The 27,526-nt window shown below is 45.1% G+C and overlaps 1 protein-coding gene across 2 annotated transcripts; it reads right to left on the reverse strand.

Moving 5' to 3' along the window:
- Window positions 1-11,549: 11,549 nt before the first annotated feature.
- On the reverse strand, window positions 11,550-25,588 carry LOC311161046 (myosin heavy chain, skeletal muscle, adult-like; the record flags this gene model as incomplete). 2 transcript variants are annotated; one of them, XM_084218304.1, is made up of 38 exons in its annotated part: window positions 11,550-11,705; window positions 12,108-12,203; window positions 12,343-12,447; window positions 12,539-12,709; window positions 12,804-12,929; window positions 13,180-13,383; window positions 13,535-13,843; window positions 14,101-14,225; window positions 14,399-14,564; window positions 14,651-14,834; window positions 15,105-15,301; window positions 15,576-15,694; window positions 15,931-16,057; window positions 16,173-16,562; window positions 16,651-16,741; window positions 16,829-16,974; window positions 17,060-17,236; window positions 17,338-17,580; window positions 18,520-18,775; window positions 18,877-19,013; window positions 19,099-19,222; window positions 19,433-19,550; window positions 19,644-19,731; window positions 20,226-20,308; window positions 20,392-20,698; window positions 20,939-21,109; window positions 21,817-21,966; window positions 22,063-22,181; window positions 22,429-22,567; window positions 22,648-22,751; window positions 22,845-22,943; window positions 23,036-23,099; window positions 24,171-24,263; window positions 24,349-24,463; window positions 24,561-24,588; window positions 24,905-25,061; window positions 25,153-25,296; window positions 25,385-25,588. In XM_084218304.1, the coding sequence occupies 38 exons, from the start codon at window positions 25,586-25,588 to the stop codon at window positions 11,550-11,552; spliced, it is 5,832 nt and encodes a 1,943-aa protein (XP_084074430.1). The 2 variants fall into 2 exon arrangements, with proteins under 2 accessions (XP_084074430.1, XP_084074431.1); XM_084218305.1 differs by having other exon boundaries at window positions 20,226-20,301; window positions 20,388-20,698.
- Window positions 25,589-27,526: the final 1,938 nt, after the last annotated feature.

Consider the following 27,526-nt stretch of genomic DNA (forward strand, 5'->3'; position numbering starts at 1 on the left):
CACTCTGTAATGGCTGTGAGAGCAACACACAAATGGGTTAAAAGCCTGTCTGGGCAGCCATCTCTGCACAAAAAGAGGCTTAAGCTGGAATTGGTGCATGAAAAAAGTGATTTAGAAACCACTGACTTAAGAAGTAGCAAAACCCGGCTTGTATGTGAAGGGTAGTCAATACCAAAGCTGTCAGTGAAAAAAGATACCTGAAAAACACTTTTCCAGTGGCAGGAAAGTGTTTGGTCTAAAGAGCTGTTCTTAAAAAACACTGTAAAACTGCCAAGAACATAACATGGTCACAAATAACTGGGTAAGAATTTGGTTTCTGAAGACTGATTTGTAGTCTTTGGGCTACCAAAAAGGTCAGGGGGTTGGAGCACATGATGTGTAAGGACCAGTTAAAAGAAATGTGTTTACTCAATCTGATGAAGAAGAGGCTAAAAGGGAGATTTACTATCTCCAGGTATTTGAAACAGTGAGAAAGGGTGGCCACTAGCAGGAACGTGGGAAATTCAGATTAGATCTAAGAAAAATTGTTTTTACCATGATAGTGATCCAAGTCAGAGAGGTTCCACGTTTAGAGGTGCTCAGGATGTGGTTGGACAAATCCTGAGCAACCTGAAGTAATTTGGCTTGAATAGGGTGTTGGATTAGGTGACCTTTGAAGAGCCTTGAAATCTCAGCTCTTCTGAATGATTTCATGATCCCAGCCGATCAGCATGGCAAGGCTCGAGGGAAGAAGCAGCACACATCTGGTTCAGGCATTGCTGCCTGGCTTTGCAGATCATGGCACAGATGTGCAGTAACAGCATGGCTCACTAAATTAGCTTGGAATCTCATCAGACAGCATTAACACTGAGGTTATGGGCCAGGCACTGAAGAAGAAACCCAGGATCTATGATAAACTTCAGCAGCTTTGCTGAAAGCCCTGCTGGTGCGTCCCACTGCCCACAGCAGCCCAGGAGTGGGCTTTGCTCAGCTGTGAGCACACCCAGCTGTGGTCAAACATTGGCACCTGAACCCAGTGGGCATCTGGGACTGTGGCTCAAGCCCCATGGGATGGATGCAAGGAGTTTTTCCCCTGCCAGGTGTGTGCTCTGCCCAGAGGCACAAGCAGTGGCTGTGTCTGGCACTGCCTGTGCAAACAGAGGCTGTCCTGGCTGCAGAGCAGCAGCACCTGGGCTCCAGGCTCTCCATGGCCACTTGGCAAGGGGGACATCCCTGCCCTGCTGCTGCCTGCTGGCTGCTTGGGACAGACATGTCAGGACACAAAGGCCAGCCCAGAGCACTCTCCTGGCAGTGGCTTGGTGGTGGCTGAGGCTGGGCAGAGTGGGAACTACGAACAGACAGATGTGCTGAGGCTGTCCCTAAAAACTGCCCCATTCCTCAAGTGCTCCTGGCTCAGGCACATCCCAGTCCTGCTGTCTTTGTTCTGTGTGGGATCAGGAGTCTGCACCTGGTTCTGCTCCTGTGCATTTGTGTGGCAGATCTTTGAATTAATGAAAACCTTCAGTAGCCACTGCCTTGGTGGTGATGGTCTGAGCAGATAACAGGGATCAGGAGGGATCAGGAGTCTGCACCTGGTTCTGCTCCCATGCATTTGTGTGGCAGATCTTGGAATTAATGAAAACCTTCAGTAGCCCCTGGGTTGGTGGTGATGATCTGAGCAGATAACAACGGCTGGTTTGAAGCCTCCTGTCCCTCTGTGTTTGGCCACCAGCTGACTTCACCTGATGCCCCTTCTTCTGGTACAGCAATCCCGAGTTCAGCAATCCATCCACTCCCTTTCATTGTCCTATCTAGATTTTACAGACCTCATCTTACATCTGCAGGTTGCCTCCTCTTCAGCTTGAGGGGCACAGGGATGACGGAGCATTTTCAAGAGCTGACATTTCAGACGCCTGTGTCGGGTGACACTGAATGCTGCTTTCAGTGGGAGTGCAGGATGCCTGAAAATACCCCTCATTCTGGTTCATGTTAGTGCTGGAGAGTTGAAAAAGCTGTGTGTCTGTCTGCAGTGTGCATAAAGCCTGCGAGCTTCTCAAAATGAGCCTGCCTATGCTGGGGAAACCCACTGGAGCTTGATTTGGTATGAAAATCTCTTGGCTTAGCAAATCCAATACAAACACATCTCTGATGACCCCAGCTGATGGGCCTATTTTTAAGACTATTGATATCAGTGCTCTCAGGGGTCAGGTTTCAGAAGAAAGAATCTAATTTTTCGCTGACATTGTAAATTTGAGGGGGAGGTTAGAGGTCTCTGAAGCATTTGACTCCACCAGCTGCAAAGGGAATATGATCTGGGCCAAATATAAGAACTCAGGGATTTATACATTTGTTTCAGATGCTAGAATTTTATTTAAAGTGATAGTTCTCCTCACAACCATACCCACATATGCCTGTCCCACACCATTTATGGTATTCTAATGTTTCTGATCTGTATTTGCCTTGCTGTTGCTGTGCAGAGTCTGAAGCCCTCCAGGGAATGAATCTCTGTGTTACTGTAGGTGGATTAGTTTTTCCTCAGAGAACTATAGAGACTGTTGACTGTGGCCATATTCTCTCATTTTTTTTCTATTTCATCATCCCAAGTCTCACCTAAGTATTTGAAACAGCATTCATAGATGTCTCTGATAAGAAAAGAGGCTCCTGTGTATCACAGAGTAAATTTTTTCCTCTTATCAGGTCATAAAATTGCTCCAGAGAGAGCAATTTCTCCACTTTTGCACTGGGAGTTGGAATTATTTCCTCCTTTGGCAGTAGAAGTGTGGCTGTGGAACTGCAGAAAAAGGGCCCTTGTATTCTGTTGGACTAACTCCTACCTGTGTAACAGGAGGCAGGTATCCTATGTGGCATCAGATTTCCACAGGGAACCAGAATCATCATGTGTTAGGCTCATGAGAAGTGTTTGCAGCATCATCTCTCTACTCTGAGCCTTCAATATCAGGAGTCTCCAGAGGCACTAACTCAGAAAAAAAACAGAGGAAAGTTGTAGACTGCATATTTAAATGTCATGGAAGATTTCACTTAGCAACCTATTTCATGCTCAAATGAGTTCTATCCTCCTTCTGTTCAGCCAGGAATGATACGTCCGTGCCAGAGAAAACAGCATGTGCTCCCTGGTCACAGAAGTATTGCAGAAAAGAGAGTCCTGTTTTTGGGAATTTGACAATGTACCACAGAGACTGGACTGTTGGGAAGGATGAAAGTTTGACAGGAAAGTCTCACAGATGTGTGTGCTTAGCAGAAAGATTTTTGAGTGCAGAACTGAAGAAGGAATAGAGATGGAAGCAAGTTTTGATATAGAAGAAAAGAATTGCTGAGCCAGTCTCACTGGGTAACCAAGGAGCCAAAGGGTGTGTGAGTTAGAAGGGGTTTTATGGCTCAGAGCAAAGGATAAACCCACCCCAAACAAGAAGACGTTTTTACCAAGGAGGAAGAGAGCACAGGCAAACAAGGCAGCAAATGTGGCAAGGAGAAAAAAGGTCTCAGAATTTTCCACTGCAAGAAAACTGAAAAACAACTTCTGGCTGAAACTGTGATGTGCTGACTGTGAGTGATTGGAGAGCAGCACCATGAATATGGCAATGACAGCAGTTATGGTGGGCTATAGGTAAAAGTTAAGGTATAGATTGGTTCTGCTGTATGAAGATGCTCAGCAAAGAAAAGTATAAAATGCACTGTAACCAAACCAAAGGGTGTCCAGGCCTGCCTGCAGCTGGAGCTGACAGCTGTGGGCACAGCTCTGTCACCCACCACCCTGGGCTGCTGTGACAGCTTGGGTACAATAAACTGCATTTTGGAGAGCAGCCTGGAGTCCCACATCCCTCATTTCAGCTCTTACACTGGACAACACTGGGCTGTGGTTTCCCCTGACTTGAATTTAGCTACAGGGGAGGTGCTGGGCTTCCTGCAGTTTGCTCTTGCCAAAGCAGCAGCTCCCTGAGCTGTCCATGCAGCAATCCTGCCAGTGCCAAAGGGCAGTTAACATGCCCAGGAAACAATCCCACTTATGCAATGGCTGCTTGGGTTGTTTGGGAACGGGCTGTGGCATGGCATCCATTAATCTGCATAACAAGGAAGATTGGCTTCCACATCATGCAAAGCACTCAGGGTGCTTCCAGCACAGGCAGTGTGTTAGCAGGGAGGCACGCACAGAGCAAGGAGTTCAGAGCAAGGACAGGCACAGGCTGGGTGCTGATACTGGCACAGCTTTGTCCTCTCAGAAAGGAAAAGGGAAATTAATGGTTTGGTTGTAAGACTCAGAGAAGAAAATGCTGGAATTGTGTTCCTTGAATTGCAATGGTCAAATTTCAGATGCATTTTTGGGCTATAGAATTGTGCAGGAGAGTGTTTGTATGTCTGAGAGTCTGTGGAAATGAACGGGGGTTCTCACACACACCTGCATTTTCTATTGCCTTGAACCAAATGCTCTGCCATCTCTTCTGCCAGGAAAGGTCCCAAATAAACAAGCCTGGATTGCTTGTGGCAAAAGGCTTTTATTGATAGTTCTATGAGGCCATATTGGACTGGACACTTTGATCACAAACCCACCATTCTGGCTGGTTTCTCTCCTTTTTATTTTGATCTCTTTGCTTCCCATCAAGCTTCCTCCCTGTCAGCACTGACCAAACAACACGAGTGGCTAATACAGAAAAGAAATAGGGAGGTTGCTGCCTTCCAGCCAGGTCAGCCAGAGGAACTTGCTAAATATGTTTGTCATTCACTTGTTGTCTCAGACACTGCCAGAATATTTTGAGCAGCAAAGGCCCCTGCAGCCCTGCTAGCTGAAGGGCATCAGCTGGCAGATTGCTGTCTGGTGGGAAGTGCTCCTTTCCCTGTCTCCCAGTGCTCAGTGCCTGCCTGCTTTCCACCTTTACAGCAGTTTCAGTGCAGGATTTGTTCCCCAGGTTTTCTTGTCTGGCTCTGGGGCAGAGACAAGACTGCCACAGATCCAGGTCCAGGTCCAACCAAGCAGTGAGGCTGAGCAAGAATTCCCAGAGGACACAGGCACATGGAGAGCACATAACACAGCTGGCCACATGTCAGAGCAGGTGCACACGCTGAGCATTCCCACAAATACCAGAGCACAGAGACCTCACCTCGTTCCCCTGGGGCAGTTCAGGATGAGGTCCCAGCAGAGATGCTCCTAAGTACAAGGGGAACCTTCTGGAACCTTTCTGGGCATAGACACTCCATGTGCCCAAGACCTGTCCCTGGATCCCAGTCTCCTGAGGCCACATGGTGTGTTCCTCACAACTTGTACAAAGGCAGCAGAGAGGTGTTGGATATCTGAGGAATCAGAGGACCTTGCCACTTCTTCAGGTAACCTACTGCAATTGTACAAAGCAAATTATGGGTATAATTTATATAATTTTTTGGGTGCGCTTCAGTGTTTTCTTTTACTGGCCTGTTAACATCAATTGCTTTTTTTTTTTTTTTTTTTTTTGGGTGTAAAATACTGCTTTTCCAAACTCCTGACTTATATCAGGTTGAAACTTGCAGAAACCTGCAGCCGGTGATTTTTTCCAGAAGTGTTTGTGTGTCTGGGCTCCAGGAGCTCCAGTTCTCTGATGACAATAATTCTTTTGTAGTTGTCACCAGGTTTGTTCTGGGCTTGCCTTTCTAGAGCAGAAGACAAGTGTGCTGCTGCTTAACTGCACTGCATGATGGATCAGCTGCTGTCACTCACGTGGATAAAACTCTTCCACATTGTTCAGCAAGGGCTAAATGGCTGGAAAATGAAAAGGAGGAAATAAATTTGAGTTACATATTCCTTCCCTTGTGTAGGACTGGACTGGAGTGTATAGATTCCTGATGGGAGACCCCCAAAAATACCATGGCACTGCACATTTCCTCAGCTGAGAAAAGTAATTGGTCCACTTTGACCCTGCCCATTCCCACATCTGTGAGTCAGAAACCAGAGCCATGTCTATATGGGTATCCCAAAGGATTTTCTTCCCCAAAGCTTTTGAGATAATGTTGTCTGCTTGCAGAAATTTCAGAGCAAATTCATGCTGTGGCTGCACTGTGCCCAGTCTTGGTGTCAGAAAGTGAGAAAAGCCCTGAATGCCTATGCTGCTGTTCAGCCCAGAGACTGCCCTACTCCCATTAATTCCTGTTACATTTAATTTCATAGGGAGTCTTATTCACTATTCCTGTTTCATTTATATGTTTCCTTTTTGAAATTCTTTCTTAAGGTGAAGTTAATTTACTTATTCTAATCCACAATTTGGGACTCTGTCTTCTTTATTTTTATTCAATTTCTTCCTCTCTGGCCTACTTGTAGCTCCCTCCTTTCTGAGGTTGTTCTGCTGGGAACCCATTCCTGCCAATCATTCCCATGGGCTAATCAGAATAGAATACCTGATAATGTTAGTGATTGTTAGTGATTAGTAATTGATTTGAAAATATTTGAAGTTGGTCCACCTCCAACATTTTGATATTTCTGATAATGTCTGTGAGGGGGTTTGCTAACAATATTGTTTAAGCAAATTCTTATCTCAAACTTCTTCCCTCCTGTGTAGGGAAAGACAGATATTTCTGAATCTGAACCTGAACTGAATAAAGGAACAGACAAAGTTAAAAGTAACTATGCCAAAAAGAGGGCATTCAGTGCAACACTATTTGAAAAGCATTCCTCATGGGATTTTCAGCTTGCCTGTGCTGTTGTCAGCCATGCTGTCAGTATGACAGGGCATGCTGGAGGCATCAGTGTGCTCTGTGGACCCCTGATGAGCCCTCTGACAGGGAATGCTCAGCTCCTGCTGCAGCAGCACTTCTGCTGCCCTGTGTGTAAAACGAGAGCTGCCAGGAATGTTAGCAGCAAAGAAACAGAATTGCTGAAACACTGATCATTCAGAGCAAGGCTTCTCATCCCAACACTTCCCAGTTTTAAGATGCAGCTGGGCACTGGACTCAGGAGATGGTAGGACACACTTTCCTTAACCTAACATCCCTTTCTCTTGGTGGCTAATGAAGTGCATGGGTTTGGTGAAATGCATGCTTCCCTGCAGGAAGTGTCCAGTCCAAAGTGGTGCTGTAGTGCTGTGTGGTTCAGAAATTCCATATCAGGTAAGACTGGGAGGGTTAATTGATTTTTGAGTAAAGCAGGTTGATAAACAGAACCCCCCAGAATCTTAAAAATATTCAGGGGGAGAGGTACAGAATAGGTGCAGGGAAGTTTTGGCCATGGCAAAGGTAAGCTAGTATTTCTGGGGCTAGAATTTACTTGTGAAGGGTGCTCTGTCCCATGCACCAAAACATGGAGGGACTTTGAAGATCCTTCTGTCTCCTCATTCTACTCTCTTGAGATTGCTTCAAGGTTAATTTTTCAATTCATTTAAGGTAAAGCTTAATGGTATAGCATAATATGCCACATAAGCCTGTACAGTATTTCACACTTGTGTATTTCAGAAATGAGAACGGGAAGAGAGAAACTTCAAAGATATCTCAGCATCACTCAACTGTGAAGTGGAGCAGAAGGTAAAAATAGAACACCTGGGCAGGTGCTGAGTGAGTATCAAAGCTGCACAGTTACTTAGGCTCCTCCTGTCTCTCCAGGAAGCCTCCATGGAAGAGAGCTGGAGAGTGGGTCCTGGATGAGGACACGACCTTCAGGATGCCCTTTCCATCTCTCAGCAAAGCAGCTGAGGAGCTCCTGTTACAGAACAGGTGTGTGGGGTGAGCAGGCTGGGTGGAGTCTGGGTGGAAGAGTCAAGAAGAAAGGCAACAGGTGGTAAAGGAGTTGAAGGTGGAGAAGGACCTGGACCAAAAGGGAATCAGGGTTACTGAAATAGTGCAATTTTGAAAAAGTGACTGCTCCTCCCAGAAAACATCGGAGAACATGAGCAGTTGAAATCACTGAGAGATAACAGGTGCCATGAAGGCATCTGGTTTTGATAACCTTGCTTTTGAATGCTGTTATTTGAAGAAGCATACATATTATCCTTGTCTGAGATGTGGCTGTACTCTTTTTAAGAATTGTCACATGTTACTTATGACCTAAAAACCGGTTTTAGCACCCATAATACCTCCTGCAACAGAGTAAGGTTCAGGCAGTTACTCACAGAACTATTGTGGGTTATGTTGTGTTATGTTTTTCATGCCAGTTTTCCCCTCACTTCCATAAGGGCTGATTCACAATCTCAAATCACTCCTAGGAAAAACAGATTTTTCTCTCTGTTAGTTCTAAGCATCTTCTAGTTTGATTCCAGAAGTTCTGTATTGCAATGTGGACATAATCCATTCTTCACTAAGGCCAGAGTTTTGGCTAACCGAGGCAGGTATCTTTCAGGATGACACAAACATTAAAAAGTGTTTTGGAATACCAAAAGAGGAGGAAATTATGAACATTTCCAAGAGCATTTAAGGCTGGGAAAACTTCCTGCCTAGCTTAAATTCCAATACTCTGTGCACTGGCTCGTGTATCTGCCATGAACACCGTCACATTTAGACTCTGTGTCTAGAAGTATTACCAGCTTGCAAAGTAGTTGGATGTCATGCAAAGCCTGCAGTGTGAACCCATTCTCTCCTCTCTCCAACCAGAGTCCCACATTCTCCTCATCCTTCCCAGTCCACATGAGCACTTCTGCTTTCCCAAGCTGCCCCACTTCAGTGTTTTCAGCCTTTTCTTTTAATACCACTGCTCACAAGGCCTTGGGAAGTGAGGGAGCACCAGACCTGCCTGCCCCTCCTGCAGTGCCAGGACAGAGCAGAGATTCAGAGAACAGATTTGTTTATTAGGGCACTCTCTTACTGTCCTTAGCAAGGCACCCATTCTAGGGTGTTGGGTGTGATGTGGGTTGGTGAACAGGGGCCTCACAAGAGCAGTGATCAAATCAGCCAAGTTCAGTCCACTGTCAGTTTGTCAAGTACCAAAACCCAAACAATGCTAAATTGTTTGTTCTCTTCCTTTCTCTTTTTCTTCCTGCCATCTCTACATTCTGTCTCTTTCTCCCCTCCTCTTCATGACTTTTCTTGCTCCCCATCTGAATATTTTTTTCTCAATCTTGCTTTCTTTCTCATCTTTCTCAGTATCTTCCTCCCTTCCTCTATTTCTCTAGCATTTTCTGTGTTTCATTCTCTTTCTCCATTTCTTTCTCACAGTATCTACCCAACCCACTTCTCCTCTACTCTCCTTCTCTGGCTCCACCTGTCTCTCCCTCCATTTCTTTCTCTTTTCCTTTCTGGCCTTCACTCCTTGGCCCCCTTATTTTCTGCTGTTGGGGAAGAAACCCTTTCTGGTCAAGGCAATGTTACTGTGGGCTGAGGGGTAGACAATGAGTACTTGGAGAACTGGAAAGATGAATTGCTGGCAAGAAGCCTTGGTGAGGAACCTGTGTCTTCAGGGCAGAAAGACTTTCTCCATGTCTTAGTGCCTCTCAAAGTGCTGATGCTTTGGTGCCCAGGAGGCACAGCTGTCCATGCCCAAGCTGCTGAAGGTCAGAGAACTCCATAGTCCACATGGGGCAGCAGCTCTAGTGGAGTTCATCAGCTGCATCTATTTTAAACCTTCTCTGAGACTTGTTTCTTTAGGCCACTTATGGGCCCATGTTTCTTCCTAGATCAGTTACCTGTGCATCAGCACATTTTATCTCACAAGCAGCCTGACTCCAGAAATAGTGTGTTGATGCAAAATGACTCCTGTCCTCCAGCCAAGGCAGCAAATCCAAAGTGAGGAGAAATTGGTTTTCCTTACTCATCCCTTTACTATTCCTCTCTGATTCCAGCCCTGCTTTCCAGGATGGCTGCTGGCAAGGCCAGCTCAGCACAGTGCAATGTGTGTGATTTCTCTCTCTTCCACCTGTGCAGTTGGAATGCTGGTCCCAGGTGTTGTTTCTTAAGGAACTTGCAATGTTCCCTTTCATCAGCTGAGCATTAGTAACAATTCCTCAGGCCAAAATAGTAACAAATACAGGTGAGAGAGGAGCCCCAACAGTCTCATGTGCTTCATGTGCATCCTGATTCTTCTACAGTCAGAGCAGCTTGTTCATTTTGGAGAGAGACTGTAATATTGTCCAAAGGGAACAGGGAGTCTTGGCACTGAAACATGGTCCCCAAAGTTGTTGTGATATTTACTACTCTGTCAGCAGGTCTATAAAGGTACCCAAGGTTTCTTTTCCTTGTTGCCCAGATATCACTGGCACTGATGAAGTTTTCACAGCTTCACACATAGAGATGATGTCTCTGAAGAGCATCACTTACAGTGACACAAGAGTCAACCCAGGGCATCATCTTCTCCTTAAATATATTTAGCTGCTGCCTAGCAAACTACTTCCATATTTAGTTGTAAAATGGAAGGATTCTGTGGGTGTAAACCTCAGTGTGTTTGGGAGGAGGAGGATCTCCCAGACCTGAACGTTGCTGCAAACACACTGACTGCTGTGGTCAGTGCAAAAGGCTCTCCAGTACTTCCAGCTCCCTTCCCCAGCCATTTCACAGCTCTTTGGAGTACTCCCTGTAAATGGAGAGGTGTAGAGATATCTAGGGACCCTGAGGGCCCTGCAAGTGTCCCTGTATTTAAAGCCAAGTCTCATTTACCATTCTCTACATCTGCTTGTAGAATCTTCCCTCAGCAGCTTCCTGACATGCCAGGAACTGGTGAAAGGTCTGTTAAGCTGCCTCTTGCTGTGCAGGTTGCCTCTAAACACCTATTCCAGACAAAGGAAGCTCCAATGTCACTGTGCTGTCCCAGTGGGCACTGATCTCTTTGCTTCAGGGTGGAGGTACCTGTGCTCTCCAGACTCACCACCTGCTCAGGCTGCACAGCCCCTGCTGGGGCACTGAATGAGAATGGGGAACATCCTTCCTGCCTTGCTCTTCCTCATGGTCACCTTTTCCTCATTTTTGTCCTGCCCATGCATTATATTCTGCAGTGTAACTCATGTGGGATGGAAAAAAAAAAAGCCAGGGTTTATCAGCTACTTTTTTCCATCCAGTTTTCCGTTTCCTTATACAACAAAGCTCAGGCACTGCTGCCAAAGGAAGACAGCAAGCACTGTTTGGCAGTGTGGAAAGGCCATGTAAAGAGCTTCTCTGAATTCTCAGGGTACCAGACTTGGAGATTTCTTTATGGTGACGTGTTATCAGAGCTGCTCTCCATTCCGGTGTTAAAAAATAAAAACAGTTTCTTTTGATATGTATGCTTGTAAATTTCTAACACATAGGCTTACAATTGCTGTTCCTGAAAAGCATTATTTATTTAATATTTATTTATTCTAACTTTAAATCACAAATCCATTTCAGGGAAACACTAGTACAGTGCAAAAATTTTTGTTTGCTCTCATGCCCATCACTTTTACTATAGTTGGAGTACTAGAGTTTCTGAATCATACTCTAGAAAATTCAGGAGTTTACCCCTGAATATTAACTGTTTGAACACAATCAACACCTAAATAACTGCAGAACTAAAATGTAACTACTGCTTTTCATGCAAAGGAATCTACGGTTTTTGTCTTTAGACATTGACTAATTTATAAAGCCTCATTGCAGAAAGAAGTGACAGAGGGTTCACATTTTGTGCAGCCCTCAGGTCACTTTGATGCCTCATGACACCCTCACTCTTCCTCTGCTATTTTCTTGCTGTGAAACTCCCGGCTCTTCACTCGGAGCTTGTTGACCTGTGACTCTGCAATGTCAGCCCGCTCCTCGGCTTCCTCCAGCTCGTGCTGGATCTTGCGGAACTTGGACAGGTTGACATTGGACAGCTCCTCCTGTGTGGGGAAAGGGAGTCAGTGGTGAGGAGCCATGGGCAGGGGTTTCAGTCCTGCTGCAAGTCAGCCTTGGGGGGCTGCAAATCTCCATCCCCCTCCCACCACTGCTCACACATCAGCCTCACACAGAGCTCCTCATCCTCCCCTTTTCAGGACCCTGCTGGGACAAGCTTCACCATGACTGTGTCACATGTGAGAATCAATTTCAGCCCTTCAATTTATCATTTCTGTACTTATTCTCCCACTTCTTTAGTGCTCATGTGGTGGGGGAGGCATATCTGGTTGACAAAGTCCCCTCCTCAACTGATGATTTTTAACATTTTAAAACTTTTGATATTCCTCTCCTGGACACCTGGACAATTGGAGGAAGCAGTGCTTTTTATTTCCCTGACCAATACTCACAGCTTCCTCAGCTTGTCTCTTGTAGGATTTCACTTTCATTTGCAGCTTGTCCACCAGATCCTGCAGCCTGAGAATATTCTTCCTGTCCTCCTCAGACTAGAGTGTTGGCAGAGTGAAAAGAGTGAATTATTGCTTTCTGCATGCCTCAATATAGCCATTTTCCTTGCAGAACATGAGAATCTCTTTTGATTGATGGAATAAGGGTGCATCAGCACAAGGAGAGCTCCTGCCTTACCTGGTAGGTGAGTTCCTTCACCCTCCGCTCGTACTTGCGCACACCCTTCACGGCTTCAGCGCTGCGCTTCTGCTCAGCATCAACCTCCCCTTCCAGCTCCCGCACCTGCAAGCACAAGCCCATCCCTGCAGCTGCCCTGACAAGGTCTCTCCAAGGAGGGACACGCTCACTCAGGCACAGCCCCAGCCCTACACACCCTGGCCTCCAGCTTCTGGATCTGCTTCTTCCCTCCCTTCAGTGCCAGCTGCTCGGCCTCATCCAGACGAAGCTGCAGGTCCTTCACTGTCTGGTCCAGGTTCTTCTTCATCCTCTCCAGGTGGGCACTGGTGTCCTGCTCCTTCTTCAGCTCTTCTGCCATCATGGCCGCCTGCTCAGACCAAAAGGTCAGAGCCATTTTACGACTGGAGATATTTTGGGGATAGTACATTCACTATGAGCAATGCCAGGAGTGTCCAACTCACATCTGTGATGGCCTTCTTGGCCTTCTCCTCAGCATTGCGGGCTTCCTGGATGGTATCCTCCATTTCACCCTGGATCTGGGCAATGTCTGTTTCCAGCTTCTTCTTGGTATTGATCAGGCTGGTGTTCTATGGAAGGAAATAAGCACATTCTCTTTCTCCAGTTGCTTCACATCATTTCTAGGAAAATCAAATTACCTATTTTTATTTATATTTTTGTTACAGTTTCACATGAAGAATACAAATAACTGATAAATGGCAATGGTAGACTGCTGAAGACTAATTGCTGTATTGCAATTAAAAAAGGAAAACAAACCTATTGTTAACTTTAGTTCTCAAAATACTTTAGGTCTTATATGTCTTCAATTCTAGAATATACCTGAGTATGGAGGAGCTGAACTCTCTCACTTGCATCCAGAAGCTCCTGCTCAGCCAATTTCCTCGACCGCTCCGTCTGCTCCAGGGCTGCCCGGAGCTCCTCAACCTCAGCCTGCAGCAGGTTTGCTCTGCGCTCCACCATGGCCACCTGCTCCTTCAGGTCATCCTGTGTCCTGAGAGCATCGTCCAGGTGCAGCTGAGTGTCCTGGAAAGAGAGACAAGAATGTTTGGGAGGCATATCCTTCCTATTTACCCTTTTTCCATTTTCATATTAATATAGAAAAGATAGAACAGTACAAGAGAAATATTTGCAGCAGTGTAAGAAAACCACGAGAACCTGGTCTCTAATGCCATACCTTCAGCACTGCCTGGGTGTTTCTCAGGTTCTTCTGTGCCTCTGCAGCCATGCGGTTGGCATGGCTCAGCTGGATCTCCATTTCATTCAGGTCTCCCTCCATCTTCTTCTTCAGCCTCAGGGCTTCATTCCTGCTCCTGATCTCAGCATCCAGAGTGCTCTGCATGGACTCCACAATTCTGAGGTGGTTCCGTTTCATCTGATCAATCTCCTCATCTTTCTCTGCTATCTTCCTGTCAATCTCAGCCTTCACTTGGTTGAGCTCAAGCTGCAGGCGCAGGATCTTCCCCTCCTCATGTTCCAGGGAGGCCTAAAAAAAGTATAAAATCCAGTTAAATATAAAAAATAGCAATGTCAACAACTTTATATGAATTGTTATCACAAAGAATAATGTATAACAAGAGGTTTGAGACTTCAAGAAAGGAAAGAAAAAAGCATACCTGTGGATTCAATGATTTTACTGGTGGGAAGAAAACCTGCTTCCTATGCCTCTGCTCAGTTCTCAGTGCATAGAATTATTTAAATGTTACCTGAAGTTGCCGAGCTGTTAACCATAGAAGGCTTTACCTCAGCTTCCTCCAGGGAGGTTTGCAGTTCAGATTTCTCCTGCTCAATCTGCTTCTTCACTTTCTCCAGCTCATGAATCGCCTTTCCTCCCTCCGCAATCTGCTCAGTGAGGTCAGAAATCTCCTCTGCAAGGAAGGGAGAAAAGCACCAGGGTCAGGCACAGAGCTGAAGGGTGAAAGGCTCTGCTGCATCAAGGTGCCAGGCACAATCTTATCCCTGCAGGCCCAGAGCTGATAAATGTGGCAGATAGAAAAGTTTGTGAGAAACTCCAGTGAGTATCAGAGGGCCAGGGCCTTACGCTGCAAGTTCTTGTTCTCCCTCTTCATTGTTTCCAGGTGGTCCAAGGACTCCTCATAGGCATTCTTCATCTTGAACAGCTCCGTGCTCAGAGAGCGCGACTCCTTCTGCGAGGCCTCCAGCTCAGCCTGCGTTTCCTCGTACTTCTGCTTCCATTCTGCCAGGATCTGAAGAGAAACGGGAGGTGAGCAGGGCTGTGGCCATCACGGGGCCATGCTCTGGCCAGGAGGGCTGGTGCTGGAGGCCAAAAGACCTTGTCAAAGTTCTTCTGCTTCTTATCCAGAGCAGCGCAGGCAGCATTGGATCTCTCCACGTCAATCATCAGGTCCTCCACTTCATTCTGCAGCCTCTGCTTTGTCTTTTCCAGGGAGGCACATTTGGCATTGACAGCCTCAACATGTTCCTCTGCATCCTGCAGGCGCTGGGCCAGCTTCTTCCTGTGTTAAATATAGCTCATGGTTTAAGAGAAAAAGAGAAGTTGTTGCATGTGGTTGATGGGCTTTTCCCAGTCTCTCTACCAGTCCCTGTCTTCTACAGGTTTGCCTGTGACTTTTTCTCCAACACAACACGCATTATAGAATTTACTTGCTATTCTCCTTGTGCCCCAACCCCAAACAGAACACTGACCTCTTCCCAACAATGTCACAGCGGTCTCTAAGAATTTCTGGTCTTAATCTCTGCTTGCCTTGCTCACTTTCCCCACGTACTTGGCCTCCTCGAGCTCCTCCGTGCGCTGAATCGCGTCCGTCTCGTATTTGGTTCTCCACTGAGCCACTTCACTGTTGGCCTTGGACAGGGCTCGCTGCAGCTCCCCCTTGGCCTCCTGCTCCTCCTCATATTGTTCCCGGAGCAAGTCACAGTCGTGGCGAGCAGACTGCAGGGCATGGGCCAGGGCACTCTTGGCCTGTGGTAAAAATGGTATTGGGTCATGGAAGAGAAGTATCCCAGGAAATATGACTGAATATTCATTGGAAACTGGATCATGCTTCTATGCAAAAGGACAGCCATGCACTCAATGAGGAAAGAAGCTGGGACTGAAAAATAGGAATAGTGGATAAACTTGAAGTAAAAGTTAGCAGATTACTTGCACCAATTTACATGATTTTATTTTTCCCTTTCTCATCATGTATTTCAGTAGTCACATAACAATCTGGAGCACCTCTGAGAGGAGGAATCACCTTTATCTCTTCCTCCAGATGCCTCTTGAGTTCCTCAATCTGCTGGGTGAAAGCCTGCTTGCCTCTTGACAGCTGAGACACCATGGCATCTTTCTCTTCCACCTGACGTGAATATTCACCTGAGAAAATTTGCAGATACACAACAGTTTTAATGCCATTCATGGTGACACAGAAAATACTTGGAGACGTAAAACCAAATAATTTTTAGTCCATGCTGAAATTTATGATCCCATTTCAAGCATTTCACAGAAGATGCGACACAAAGTGTGTTGAAAAGACCATGTGCCCAGAAGAGAAAATTTTCCAATAACTCTGAGACATTATTGATCTGCACATGTAGATGTGGGTGTCTCACCTGACTCTGTCTGCAGACGAGCTCTTTGAGCAGTGAGGTCATTGATCATGCGCTGATGTTCTTCTTCCTTGGACTTAATCTCACTCAGCTGATCTTCCAGAGTGCGGCACATCTTCTCCAGGTTGGCCTGTATTTCAGCATATGGAAAACGATGAGTTAACCACCCACACATTAAAAAGAGCAAGGAGCAAGGATTGTGTTGTACTCCATGGGGTCAATGAACCAAGAAAATAATGGTGTACCTTGGCCTTGGAGACAGACTCCATGTTGCTGGCCAAGTCATCAATCTCCATCTTCAGCTCACTCTTCTCCTTCTCCAGCTTCTGCTTCACACGTTGCAGGTTGTCGATCTGCTCGCCCAGCTCAGCCGTGCTGTCCGCGTGCTTCTTGCGCAGGGCGGCAGCCGTGGCTTCGTGCTGCAGCGTGGCCTCTTCCAGGTCACGGCGCATCTTCTGGAACTCTGCCTCACGCTTCTTGTTCATATCAATCTGGGCTGCTGTGGCCCCTCCTGCTTCTTCCAGGCGCTCGCTGATCTCCTCCAGCTCCCTGGACAGGTCAGAGCGATGCTTCTCTGCTTTAGCGCGAGAGGTTCGCTCTGCCTCAATTTCCTCCTCCAGCTCCTCAATGCGGGCCTGCAGAACAGCAGGGACCCTTCACAGCCATGCCCTCCTCCTGCCTGAGCTGAGCCTGAGCAAGGCAGGGGAAGGAACAGAGACTTGCCTGCAGCTCCTTGATCTTCTTCTGAAATTGCATGCCTACTGCTTGTTCGTCCTCGATCTTGCTCTGGATCTGGCTGATTTCAAAGTCTTTCCTTTGGGACAAGTGAACCGTGTTAGAGCTCCAAGAAAAGAGACAAGCGCTGCAGCCCAGCACTCAGGAGTCCCAGAACCACACTTACTTCTTCAGCTTCTCATCCAGCTGCTGCTTATCATTCTCCAAATCCATGATGCTGTCCTGGGCCAGCTTCAGGTCTCCTTCCAGTTTCCTCTTGGCTCTCTCCAGGTCCATGCGCAGTTTCTTCTCTTGCTCCAGGGACCCTTCCAGCTAAACACAACAAGACCATCAGGCCTCTGCCAGCCAGCTTGGACTCCATACCTGTCCTGTTCCTGCTCTATGTCTGTGTGCTTACATCATCCACTTGCTGTTCCAGCTTGGTCTTGGCTTTGGTCAGAGTATTGACTTTGTCTTCCTCTGCCTGCAGGTCATCCAGGGTCTGCTGATGGGCCTCTTGGAGGGCTTTCTTCTCCTTTGTCAGCTTGGCAATGGTCTCATCCAGAGCTGCCATCTCCTCAGTCAGGTTTTTCACCTTGGGGAAGAAAGGAGCAAATGTAAATATAGTAGCTACAGAAGTCCAGTAACAGCACAGGGCTCTTTTCCAGTGTGCGAGTGACAGGTTCTACCTCCTACCTTGTTTTCGGTGGCGTGTTTTTCCTTCTCCACCTTGGCTAGTGTTAGCTCAAGGTCATCAATATCTTTCTTCAGCTCTGAACATTCATCCTCCAGCTTTCTCTTCTTGGCTGTCAACTCAGCATTAATCTCCTCTTCATCTTCAGCCCTTTCAGTCACCTCCTTTATTTTGGCTTCCAGCTGGATTTTGGTTTTGATGAGCTGGTCGCACCTTTCCTCAGCATCGGCCAAAGCATCAGCTTCCTAGTAGAGCAACAAGGATTTGTTTGCAAATCACAACTGTTTGCTAAAGATAAATATATAAATGGTATTTCTCACTGAGGAAAAGAAACATGGAATTATTCTTTTTGGTTTTCTTCTAGTAAGGTACTTTTTTTGCACTGACTCTTTTAATTCAAATTAGGTTTTTATTCTATTTCATTTTTTTGCTCTCATCAATTATTCCCTTCCATTTTTCTCATGCATAAGATGATAATGGCCAGTAGTACATTTATATTCAAGGATTTTGAATACTTTCTCTGAAAGTTAAGTTCTGTATATAAGTGTGTAGGGATTTTTTTCTTTATCTTTTTATAAGCATTTTTTGGCAAGACTGACTTTGAATTATTTTTCTTTGAGTGATATAAATTGATATATAGTCTAGGTGCAATCAGAGGTTTCAGTTTGAACCTGCGTATATTTTGAATCTGTGTAGCAAACATCTAAATACACAAGGTTATGTTTAAACATTGACCAGTCCCTCGATCTCCCAATGGACTTAGGAGGTACATCCAGGGTTGTGACAGAAAGCAGAGGGATTTTGTGTCCTCCTGGAAAAGTGGTTGCAGAAGGACAGGTGACATAACATGTATCATATAAAATGGGATATGGGTCTTTGGGCAACTCTCTGAAACCAGAGAAAGTTGTCAAATGAATTGCTCCACAGACTCTGCTAACTGTAAATTCTGTATCTCCAGTGACCACACTGGATGCTATATTGTGAGCCTGCAGAAACAGACCTATGGCATCCATGCTTCAAAAATCATTCCCAAGCTAGAACCTCCCATTTTAATGGTGACACGGAGTGGTCTTAATGCTACCTTCCATTCTTCATATTAAAATATTTCCTCAGACAATTTATTGTGCAACATGAGACTTCTGCGCTGTAAAGGTACCTGGAAGAAATACACTAACAATACTTACAGATTGCACTTGGAGCTGCAGGTCATTTTTCTCCTTCATCAGAGATGCCATTTTCTCTTCCAGCTCCTTCCGCTTTGCCTCAGACTTTGCAAGCTCCTCCTTGCTTTTCTCAAACTCTTCCTTCATGTTGGCCATTTCCTTCTCAGACTCTGCACTCTTCAGCAAGGGCTTGATCTTGAAGAACAGCTTCATCCATGGCCAGTGTTTGACATTCATGAATGCACGAATGTTGTACTGGATGCAGAAGATGGATTCCCTGAGGCATAATTAAAATGTATAATGAATATTCTCAGTCTGACAAGTGTCAACACTTTTCCATGAGCAAAATTACTTTAACAGAAGAAGAGGAAGGTGTACCTGCGCTCCACCATTCTCCGGTATTCCACCCTCATCAGGAAGCCTCTGCACAAGGCCTGGGTGCGGGTGATGAGCTGTGCCAGCTTCTCATCCCTCATCTCCTCCAGAACACCTATCAGCCCAGCTTTGAAGAACACCTTGAGAGAGGGAATGTTGCAGCACATCACTGGCAGGTAGAGAGAGCAAACCCACCCAGGCAGGCAGTGAATGGGGGGTTTGTACCTTGGTGTGTCCAAATTTGTACTGGGTGTGGTCCACATCGATTGAACTAAGAAGCTTCTCAGAAGCCTTCTTGCTATCGATGAACTGTCCCTCAGGGATGGCACTGGCATTAAGCACCTTGTATCTGTGGAATTGGAGGAAATAGAAATGAAGGCAATGTCCAGTAATAAGAACGTTCTGCTTACTGAAACCAAGAGCAGTGTTTGAAGTAGCACCAGGCTGAGGAAGTTGGAATTTCATCCCTCCATACTTAGAGACCCTGGCAATGTCAGTTGTGTGTTGGAGAGCAGTTGGTGAGGACACCTGAGTTCTCTCTTAATTTCAGAGCTCTCACCTCTGTTTGAAGTCAGCGTAGAGGACTCTGCTGGGGAACCCTTTCCTGCAGATCCTGATCCCTTCCAGCACGCCGTTACAGCGCAGCTGGTGCAGCACCAGCTCGTGCTCCATGGCACCTGGCATTGCAGAGCACAAATGAGCAGCACAGATTGCAGGGCAGAGGGGAATGGATGTGTCAGAGCAAGGATCTTTCAGCTTGGGGTTCTTACCAGGTGTTTTAGTCTCATTGGGGATGATGCAGCGCACAAAATGGGGGTGGGTGCTCCGCAGATTGGTCATCAGCTTGTTGAGATTCTCCTGTGGGATCATGATTTAGTGTGCATTTATAAAAAAAATGGAAAAAATAACCCATTGCATTCCTTGAATTTAACATGAAAGACCGATCAATGGAGATACACTGGGCTGAAAATTGTCAGCTGAGAATGCCTCAATCAATTGCTCAGTTCCTTCTGATTCCCAGCATTAAGCCTCACCTTGTAGAACAAGAAAAACTTACTATCAACCTAATGAAGGAGAGAAAGTGGGCATGTTTTATGAAAAGACTTTATGTTTATATTAAGAGTAAGCTTAGGTTTTTACAGTGCCATTTTTTATTCCGTGGGATTTTTGTTTCCAATGGTGGTCTAAAGATACTTAGTATATTTTTTGGTTGGTTGGTTGGTTGATTGGTTGGTTGGTTGGTTGGTTGGTTGATTGTTGGTGGTTTTTTTTTTTTTTTTTTTCTGAGTCTGTGCCAACTCAAAATGCAGAATAATTCTCTGCATATATGAAAAGAAAAGGTGTTTACATACCCGGAAAAGAGCTGAGACGGTCTGGAAAGAAGAACCCTTCTTCTTGCCTCCCTTCTTGCCGCCACCACCACCACCACTAGCCTCTGATAAAGTAAAGATAATGAAACATCTGTTGCTTCAGGGACCAAATCCAGGCATCAAAGAAATGACATTTCAGAGAACTGACCTGCCTCTCCTCCAGCAGAGGCAAAGAGTAGAGCCAGGGTCTTCACAGATGATTTCTGGTACAGCCCAATGACAGTTTCATTCAGAGGGTCCTTGTTCTTCTCAAGCCAGCCAGCAATGTTGTAGTCCACTGTGCCAGCATAGTGCACCAGGGAGAAGTGGGCCTCAGCCTTGCCTTTGCCAGGCTTGGGCTTCTGGAAGTTGTTGGACTTGCCCAGGTGCTGGTCATAGAGCTTGTTCTTGAAAGAGGTGTCAGTTGCCTTGGGGAACATGCACTCCTCTTCCAGGATGGAGAAGATGCCCATGGGCTGGGAGAAGCACAAGGAAGGAGGGAGGACAAGGTGAAAAGGCAGAAAGATTCAGAGATGAAATAACTTGCTGAGTGGAGCAATATTACTGCTATCAGGAATTGCTCTGTTCAGCAAATCAAAAATAATACAAACTGATGTATCTGTACTATCACATTTACCATTTCAAGCTGCATTTAGAAATATGTATAAAATGAATGCATGTCTGAAAATACCTGACATTGTGAATTACAGAAATACCTTCTCAATGAGCTCAATGCAGGCAGCCAGGTCCATGCCAAAGTCAATGAACTCCCATTCAATCCCCTCCTTCTTGTACTCCTCCTGCTCCAGCACGAACATGTGGTGGTTGAAGAACTGTTGCAGTTTCTCATTGGTGAAGTTGATGCACAGCTGCTCCAGGCTGTTGAACTGCTCAGTGGAAAAAAAACATAACAACCAACCCTCATCAATAAGCCCAGTTCTTTACCATTCTCCTCCACCCTCTATAAATCTCCCTAGTTAAAACACAACTGTATTACCAGAACCTCACCATAACAGAAGAACCTATATGCAGCTCCGGAAAGAAATACATATATAACGACAATGAGGGATTTTTTTTGGAGCAGATTTTTTCAGTGAATCTCTTAAGATTAATAAAATACTTTGGCATTTCAGCAAACAAGATGAGCACATGCTCTTGTCTCCAAACTGAAAATCCTTGATATCTCTGATTAAACACCTAACTATTCATTTCTTGGTTCTTAAAACTTTTTGAACATCTTTAATGCATTTTATATTTGTCAATGCATCTCCTAGTTCTGCTCCAGAAGCTCTGTTATAAATTTATTCAAAATATTTTGGGTTATTTAATCCTTAACATTAAGCTCAAATAGTTGTAATATTGCAACATATAAATTCCTATTTGCTGCTTCTGCACAAACAACATGACTCTGTGCTTGCATGGATGAAGCTTTTGAGGATTTCGTTTTTTTGCTAGAAAAGAAAATTACTGGGTTTTTTTCTACATAAAATCACGAATGACTAGCATGTTAAGCCTTCAGAGGAATATTACTTGCAAGTCCTCTGATATAACAATCCTTCCCTTCAAGAGCAGCCCTCAAACCTGAAATCCTTACATCAAAGATCTCAAAGCCAGCAATGTCCAGGACACCAATGAAGTACTGCCTGGGCTGCTTCGTGTCCAGCTGCTCGTTGATGCGAACAACCATCCACAGGAACATCTTCTCATAGACAGCCTTGGCCAGGGCACCCACTGAGTTGTATACCTAAACCAAAGGAGAATGGAGCAGAAGGAAAATAGTAGCCAACAGGGGAAAGTAAATCAAGTCAGAGGTTCCCAGTCACCAGCTGGTTGTTGTTACCTGCTGCACAGTTTGGCCCTTGGTGACGTATTCATTGCCCACCTTGACTCGGGGGTAGCAGAGGGCCTTGAGCAGGTCTGCTGAGTTCAGACCCATCAGGTAGGCAGCCTTGTCAGCAACTTAACACAAAGAGAGAGGGAAGAAGCAACAGAGGAGAAGTGATAAATGAAAGTAGATATCCTCTTTGATGTAGCTGTTGGTCTCATCACTGAAATTTTTGATATCTTGAAGGGAATTTTAGAAGCATGAATATTCTGGAGGCTGGGATTTATGCACTTGTGATAGTAAACAGAAGGAAAGTACATGATTTCCAAATTCCAGCTAGGTAACCATATCTTTTATTAGGAGTTCTATAAGCTTTAATACCTTCTGTGCCATCAGGCTCTGCCTGCTCCTCTCGTTGCTTCTGCTTGAACTTCAGGTTCCCATAGTGCATGACAGCCCCTGTCAGCTTGTAGATGGCTGTTCTCTCATCAGCAGTGAAACCCAGGATGTCAATGGCACTCTGGCAACAGAATTACTCAAATAAATCTCCAGGCCTTTATAAGGAAGTTTCACCACACCAATATGCTCTGTGACACTTACATCTGTGGCCATCAGCTCCTCCTGGTCGTTAATGCTGGGGACTGTGATCTCACCTTGACTCACAAACTGGTAGTCATATGGGTTGGTGGTGATGAGGAGCATGTCTGTAAAGAGGAATAGGAGGTATCTGGGTGTGAGAATGAAGATAAATATTAAACACATGCAGATTTTATCAAACAATTCATAATACTTCATACCGATTAGCTCCGGCTTCTTGTTGGACATGATCTGATAAAAGATGTGGTAGCTCCTTTCCGCCTTGAGCTGGAAAGTGACTCTGGACTTCTCCAGCAGATCTGGCAAGGAAGGTAGGACAGAGTCAGACCTGAGAGAGAACACTGAGGTGGAAAGGGAGGAAGGAATGGGATCAGGTCTGGTGGTCCCTTACATGTTTCAATATCAGCAGAAGCCAGCTTGCCTGTGGCACCAAAGTGGATTCTGATGAATTTGCCCTTTTAGAGGGGAAAGAAAAAAAGACATGTTGAAATTTCACCATGACTATAAGCATGTGACCTTACATTTTCCACAGAGGACAGGCTTCAATCTTAGAAGCTGTTTCTCTTTTATTTTTTCTTTAACAAAGCAAAACAGAACAAAAACAAATTCAGGAAATTCTTTATACTGCCAATACTAGATAGAACTGAGCTTTATTATCCACTATTTTTTAATGGATAACCATGAATGCACATGAATGAGAAGACCACTAACAGAGCATTTTATTGGGTCACTTATGTTGCAATTCACTGAAAGCCATTTTCAAATCAGAAAGCATTCTGTGAAGGCAGATTCTGGTGGTATAAAAGTTAAATGAGGAATTTTGGTCTTGTGGAAAATGGAAGTCAGCTGTTTTTGAGTTGTAGAGATAGAGGCAACACACCCAAAACAAGGAGCTTAAATCTGAGACTGAGGATTGGTATTGTGATTTTTCAAGGAAAGTCACAGTTAATCTAAAAGAGCTTATGAATGGCTTTTTGCATTAAAACGATCAAAATAACATTCCATAGAGTAGTTTGTTTTCTGGTAGGATGTATTGAAGCAACCCTGTCCCTACCCCTTTCTAAACAACTCATATCAAAGTTTGAACAGTCAGATTGATACACCTGCCCAGTTTTGTGCCTAAAACCCAGATATTCATTTTTCTGCTAGTCTGATGAAGGCAGGTAAAATTTCCATCCAGCAATTGCTCACCTGTATGCCCCATCTTCCCCTTGTTATACATTACATCATCTTCCACCAAATTGTGCCTTCAGTCAGTATGACCGACACTAACAATATGTGTATATATATTTATAGGTAGGTAATTATATAGATATTAAAACATATATAAATTATCCCCCTTTTAATACTGTATTGTACTTCTAAGGATGTATTTTTAATTAGATAGTCCACTGTAATTGGCTAAAATACATGGAAAATACTAGTTTAATGAATACAGCCATCTGACTTTGTCACTTCAGAAGTGACAGCACGTTCTGACATCCTTGTTCCCGTATAAATGACGACTTCTCTAATGAAAAACTCACAAAGCGTGAGGAGTTGTCGTTCCTCACGGTCTTGGCATTTCCAAAGGCCTCCAGCAGTGGGTTGGCGCTGATGATTTGATCCTCAAGCGTTCCCTGCAGGGACATCATTATTCAGTGACCGTGTTTTCTTGACAGGGCAATGACAGTCCAAGCATTCAGTCTGTCCTTCCTGACTCACCTGCATTTTGCCTGATGACTTCTCCTCCTTTTTCTTGTCCCCACTGGCTGCAATTGTTGCAAAGTACTGGATGACACGCTTTGTGTTCACAGTCTTCCCGGCCCCGGATTCTCCGCTGCCAAAGCCAAGAGAGAAGCAGAGGGTGCGTGGTCAGGCAGGAGGTGCCCTGGCACCGGGCAGCCCCGCAGGGACCCGCGCAGGGGGGTACCTACGTGATCAGGATGGACTGGTTCTCACGATCTGTGAACAAGGCAGAAACACAGCACTTAAAACTCAATAAACAACAGAGAAAGAATGAAACATAGTCAGGTAAGTCTAATGTTTTGCCTGATGTCAGTTTCATTTCAACAAGCAAACCTCCAAAGCCCATCACTGAGTACAGAGATATCTTTCATTTAAAACAGCAGAAACAACGCTATGAAGTTTGCTATACTCCAACAGATGTGTGTGTCAGATCCAAGAAAGGTTTGAAAAAGTCTCTTCACTTTGCTGAGACAGGGTATCCCTTCAGAGAATTTATTGATCCAAGGCCCCTGAGGCAGACAGAGCCACTCACCAGTCAGCATGAACTGATAGGCGTTGTCAGAGATGGAGAAGATGTGTGGAGGGGCCTCCTGGCGCTTCTTGCCTCGGTAGGCCAACACCACCTCGGGGTTGTACACCGGCAGCCACTTGTAGGGGTTGACAGTGACGCAGAAGAGACCCGAGTAGGTCTGCAAGGAAGGGACACAGCTCGCTGGCTTGCCCTGAGCCTGGCCCAGCAGCTCCTGAGGCTGCCCAGAGGAAGCTGCTGCTGCCACTTACGTAGATCATCCAGGCTGCGTAACGCTCTTTGAGGTTGTACAGCACAGCGGGTTCGTGCAGGTGGGTCATCATGGCCATGTCCTCGATCTTGTCATACTTGGGAGGGTTCATGGAGAAGATTTGATCTTCCTTCACGGTCAGGGTCTGACAAGGAAATGAAAGATCCATATGTGTCTCTGAAAAGCTCAGTGTTAGAATCATATGCTTTCTTTCACTCTTGTTTTTGACTCACCTCTCCCTTTTCAGTCTTGACAGTGACTTTGCCTGTTTCCCTGCTCGTGATTGTCCCTTTCACGAAGGATTCCTTTGCATGCACCACGAAGACAGATGTCTTGGCATCAAAAGGTTTGTTCTGGGCCTCAATTCTCTCCTTCTCCGATTTTCGGAGGTAAGGAGCCGCCTCCCCATAGATGGCCATCTCAGCGTCCGAAGACATGGCTGCACTTTATGGAGGGGCTTGTCAGCAGACAACACTGTGGAGGAGCAGATATGTTGCCCAAATGAGTCAATATTTTTTCTTGTCACAGACTTTATTGATAGACCCTAACAGTGTAATAGAAAGTGTGATTTGGGAAGAATCTTGCGTAGTTGTTTAGCTCACCTTCCTGTGAAGCCAGGGCAAATGCTGGAAGCAGGCACCCACAGCTTTTTCCAGAGAAGTCTTTATTATGTCAAAGAACAGAGATTTCTTAGTCCCTTTGCATCCCAGTTTCATGTCTGATGACCCTAATGGTGATTTCCCCCTCTATTTATTGTCTAATCAAAATTTCTATGGCTGAAAACTGTGGTTTTTATCCCTCAGCCTTTCACTCTTCCCATCTGAGAAGTCTGCCTCTTTCTATGATATAAGCATCTTCTTTTTGTTGAAGACAATATTAAGATAACACAGTTTTTAATTTCATCCCCAGTGTAGACAAATCTCCTTATTGCAGCCTCTTGTGGTAATTGTTTGTGGAAATAACTATAGGCAAAGCTAGAAATCTCAGCTGAAGAATTTATAAATCAAAGCCAGGTATTTAAATCCAGTACTAGACTTCCAAAGAAATACCACATGGCCAGTAATAGAAAGTATCTGAATTCCAAGGAAGTTAGACAGGCAGCTTGATCGTGTCATAGATGTCATGTCATAACTTTTAGTAAGGTAAATAATCAAAATGATAACAAATATTTGCAGCTACTCTTAGTAGCATGCAGATCTTCCATTTTACTCAGTCTTCTTTCAGAGGAATAGGAGCAGTACCCCTCCCTTTTCATTGTTTGGTTAGTTAGCTATTTTTTCATTTTTATCAAGTTTACTAGTAGGAGGTCTACATGTAGATTATAACCCTGGAGTATCATTTGGAAAGCATTTTCATAACATTGATTGGCCAGTTTCATATGCAGTAATAGTTACAATTCACAAGTCTGTCAGGTTTTGCAACATTCTGTTCTGCTGGCTAGCTCTGTCTGTCTGGACTCCATGCCAGAATAGATCATTTACCTCAGTGTTCCATAATTAAACATAAGGAATCCCCAAGAAGCATTTCCTGGCATTACATAGTGGCTGTGTCTTCAAGCACAGCCACTTATGAAACCTTGTTAGCTGTGAGCAGCCTGCCCAACCATCAGCATGCTTTATTAGTTATAGCAGAGCGCTGGCCAGGAACACATGCACAGCAATTGTCCACAAAATTTTTGTAGACAATTTATCACCATGAAGGGATTTGTCACCATGAAGAAATCTGCTCTACAGAAATCTTCCACTTTTCTCTGTCCCTTAAATGCAAGCAAATGTGGCTCTTACCTCTTATGCTATGAGAAGATGCCTTGCAGGCTGGGAGGTGATCAGTGCTGTAAAGCAGAAACAGCAAATCTCTCATTATTGCTGCACACAATTCCCCAGACAGGTCACAAAGTGAAAATGCCAACATGCTTTATGATACAAATATCAAACCCTTACAGGTACATGTACATACATCAGGACAGCAGGACTGGAGTGGGACTGCAGGGACACTGTGCCTTTCTGCCAACCACAGACGTGCACTTACCATGAATTTCCTCTGCAGACAGAGCAGCCCAGATCCAAGGACTCTTTTATAAGGTCTGGTCAGCGCATGCTGCAGATGCCTCCTCTGTCTTTGGGCAAAGCATTTCTGGCAAACCTTGTTTTTGGCAAAGCATTGTCTGGCAAACTGAATGTACTGAAAACTGGAAAGTGATGTTACTGGATATAATTAGAAAATTTTGGTGTCTTCCTAGCTATGTGAATAAATCGCCTATAAATAATACGAGAAGATTCCTAAGGAGGGAAATACAGCTAATGATGACTAGAGGAATGAGGGTAACCACTAATAACTGTAAGGCCATGGATGCTCCATGAATCTGAGCTAAGGGA

This window comes from Fringilla coelebs (assembly GCF_963513975.1).
Source record: "Fringilla coelebs genome assembly, chromosome: 19".
Taxonomy (NCBI): domain Eukaryota; kingdom Metazoa; phylum Chordata; class Aves; order Passeriformes; family Fringillidae; genus Fringilla; species Fringilla coelebs.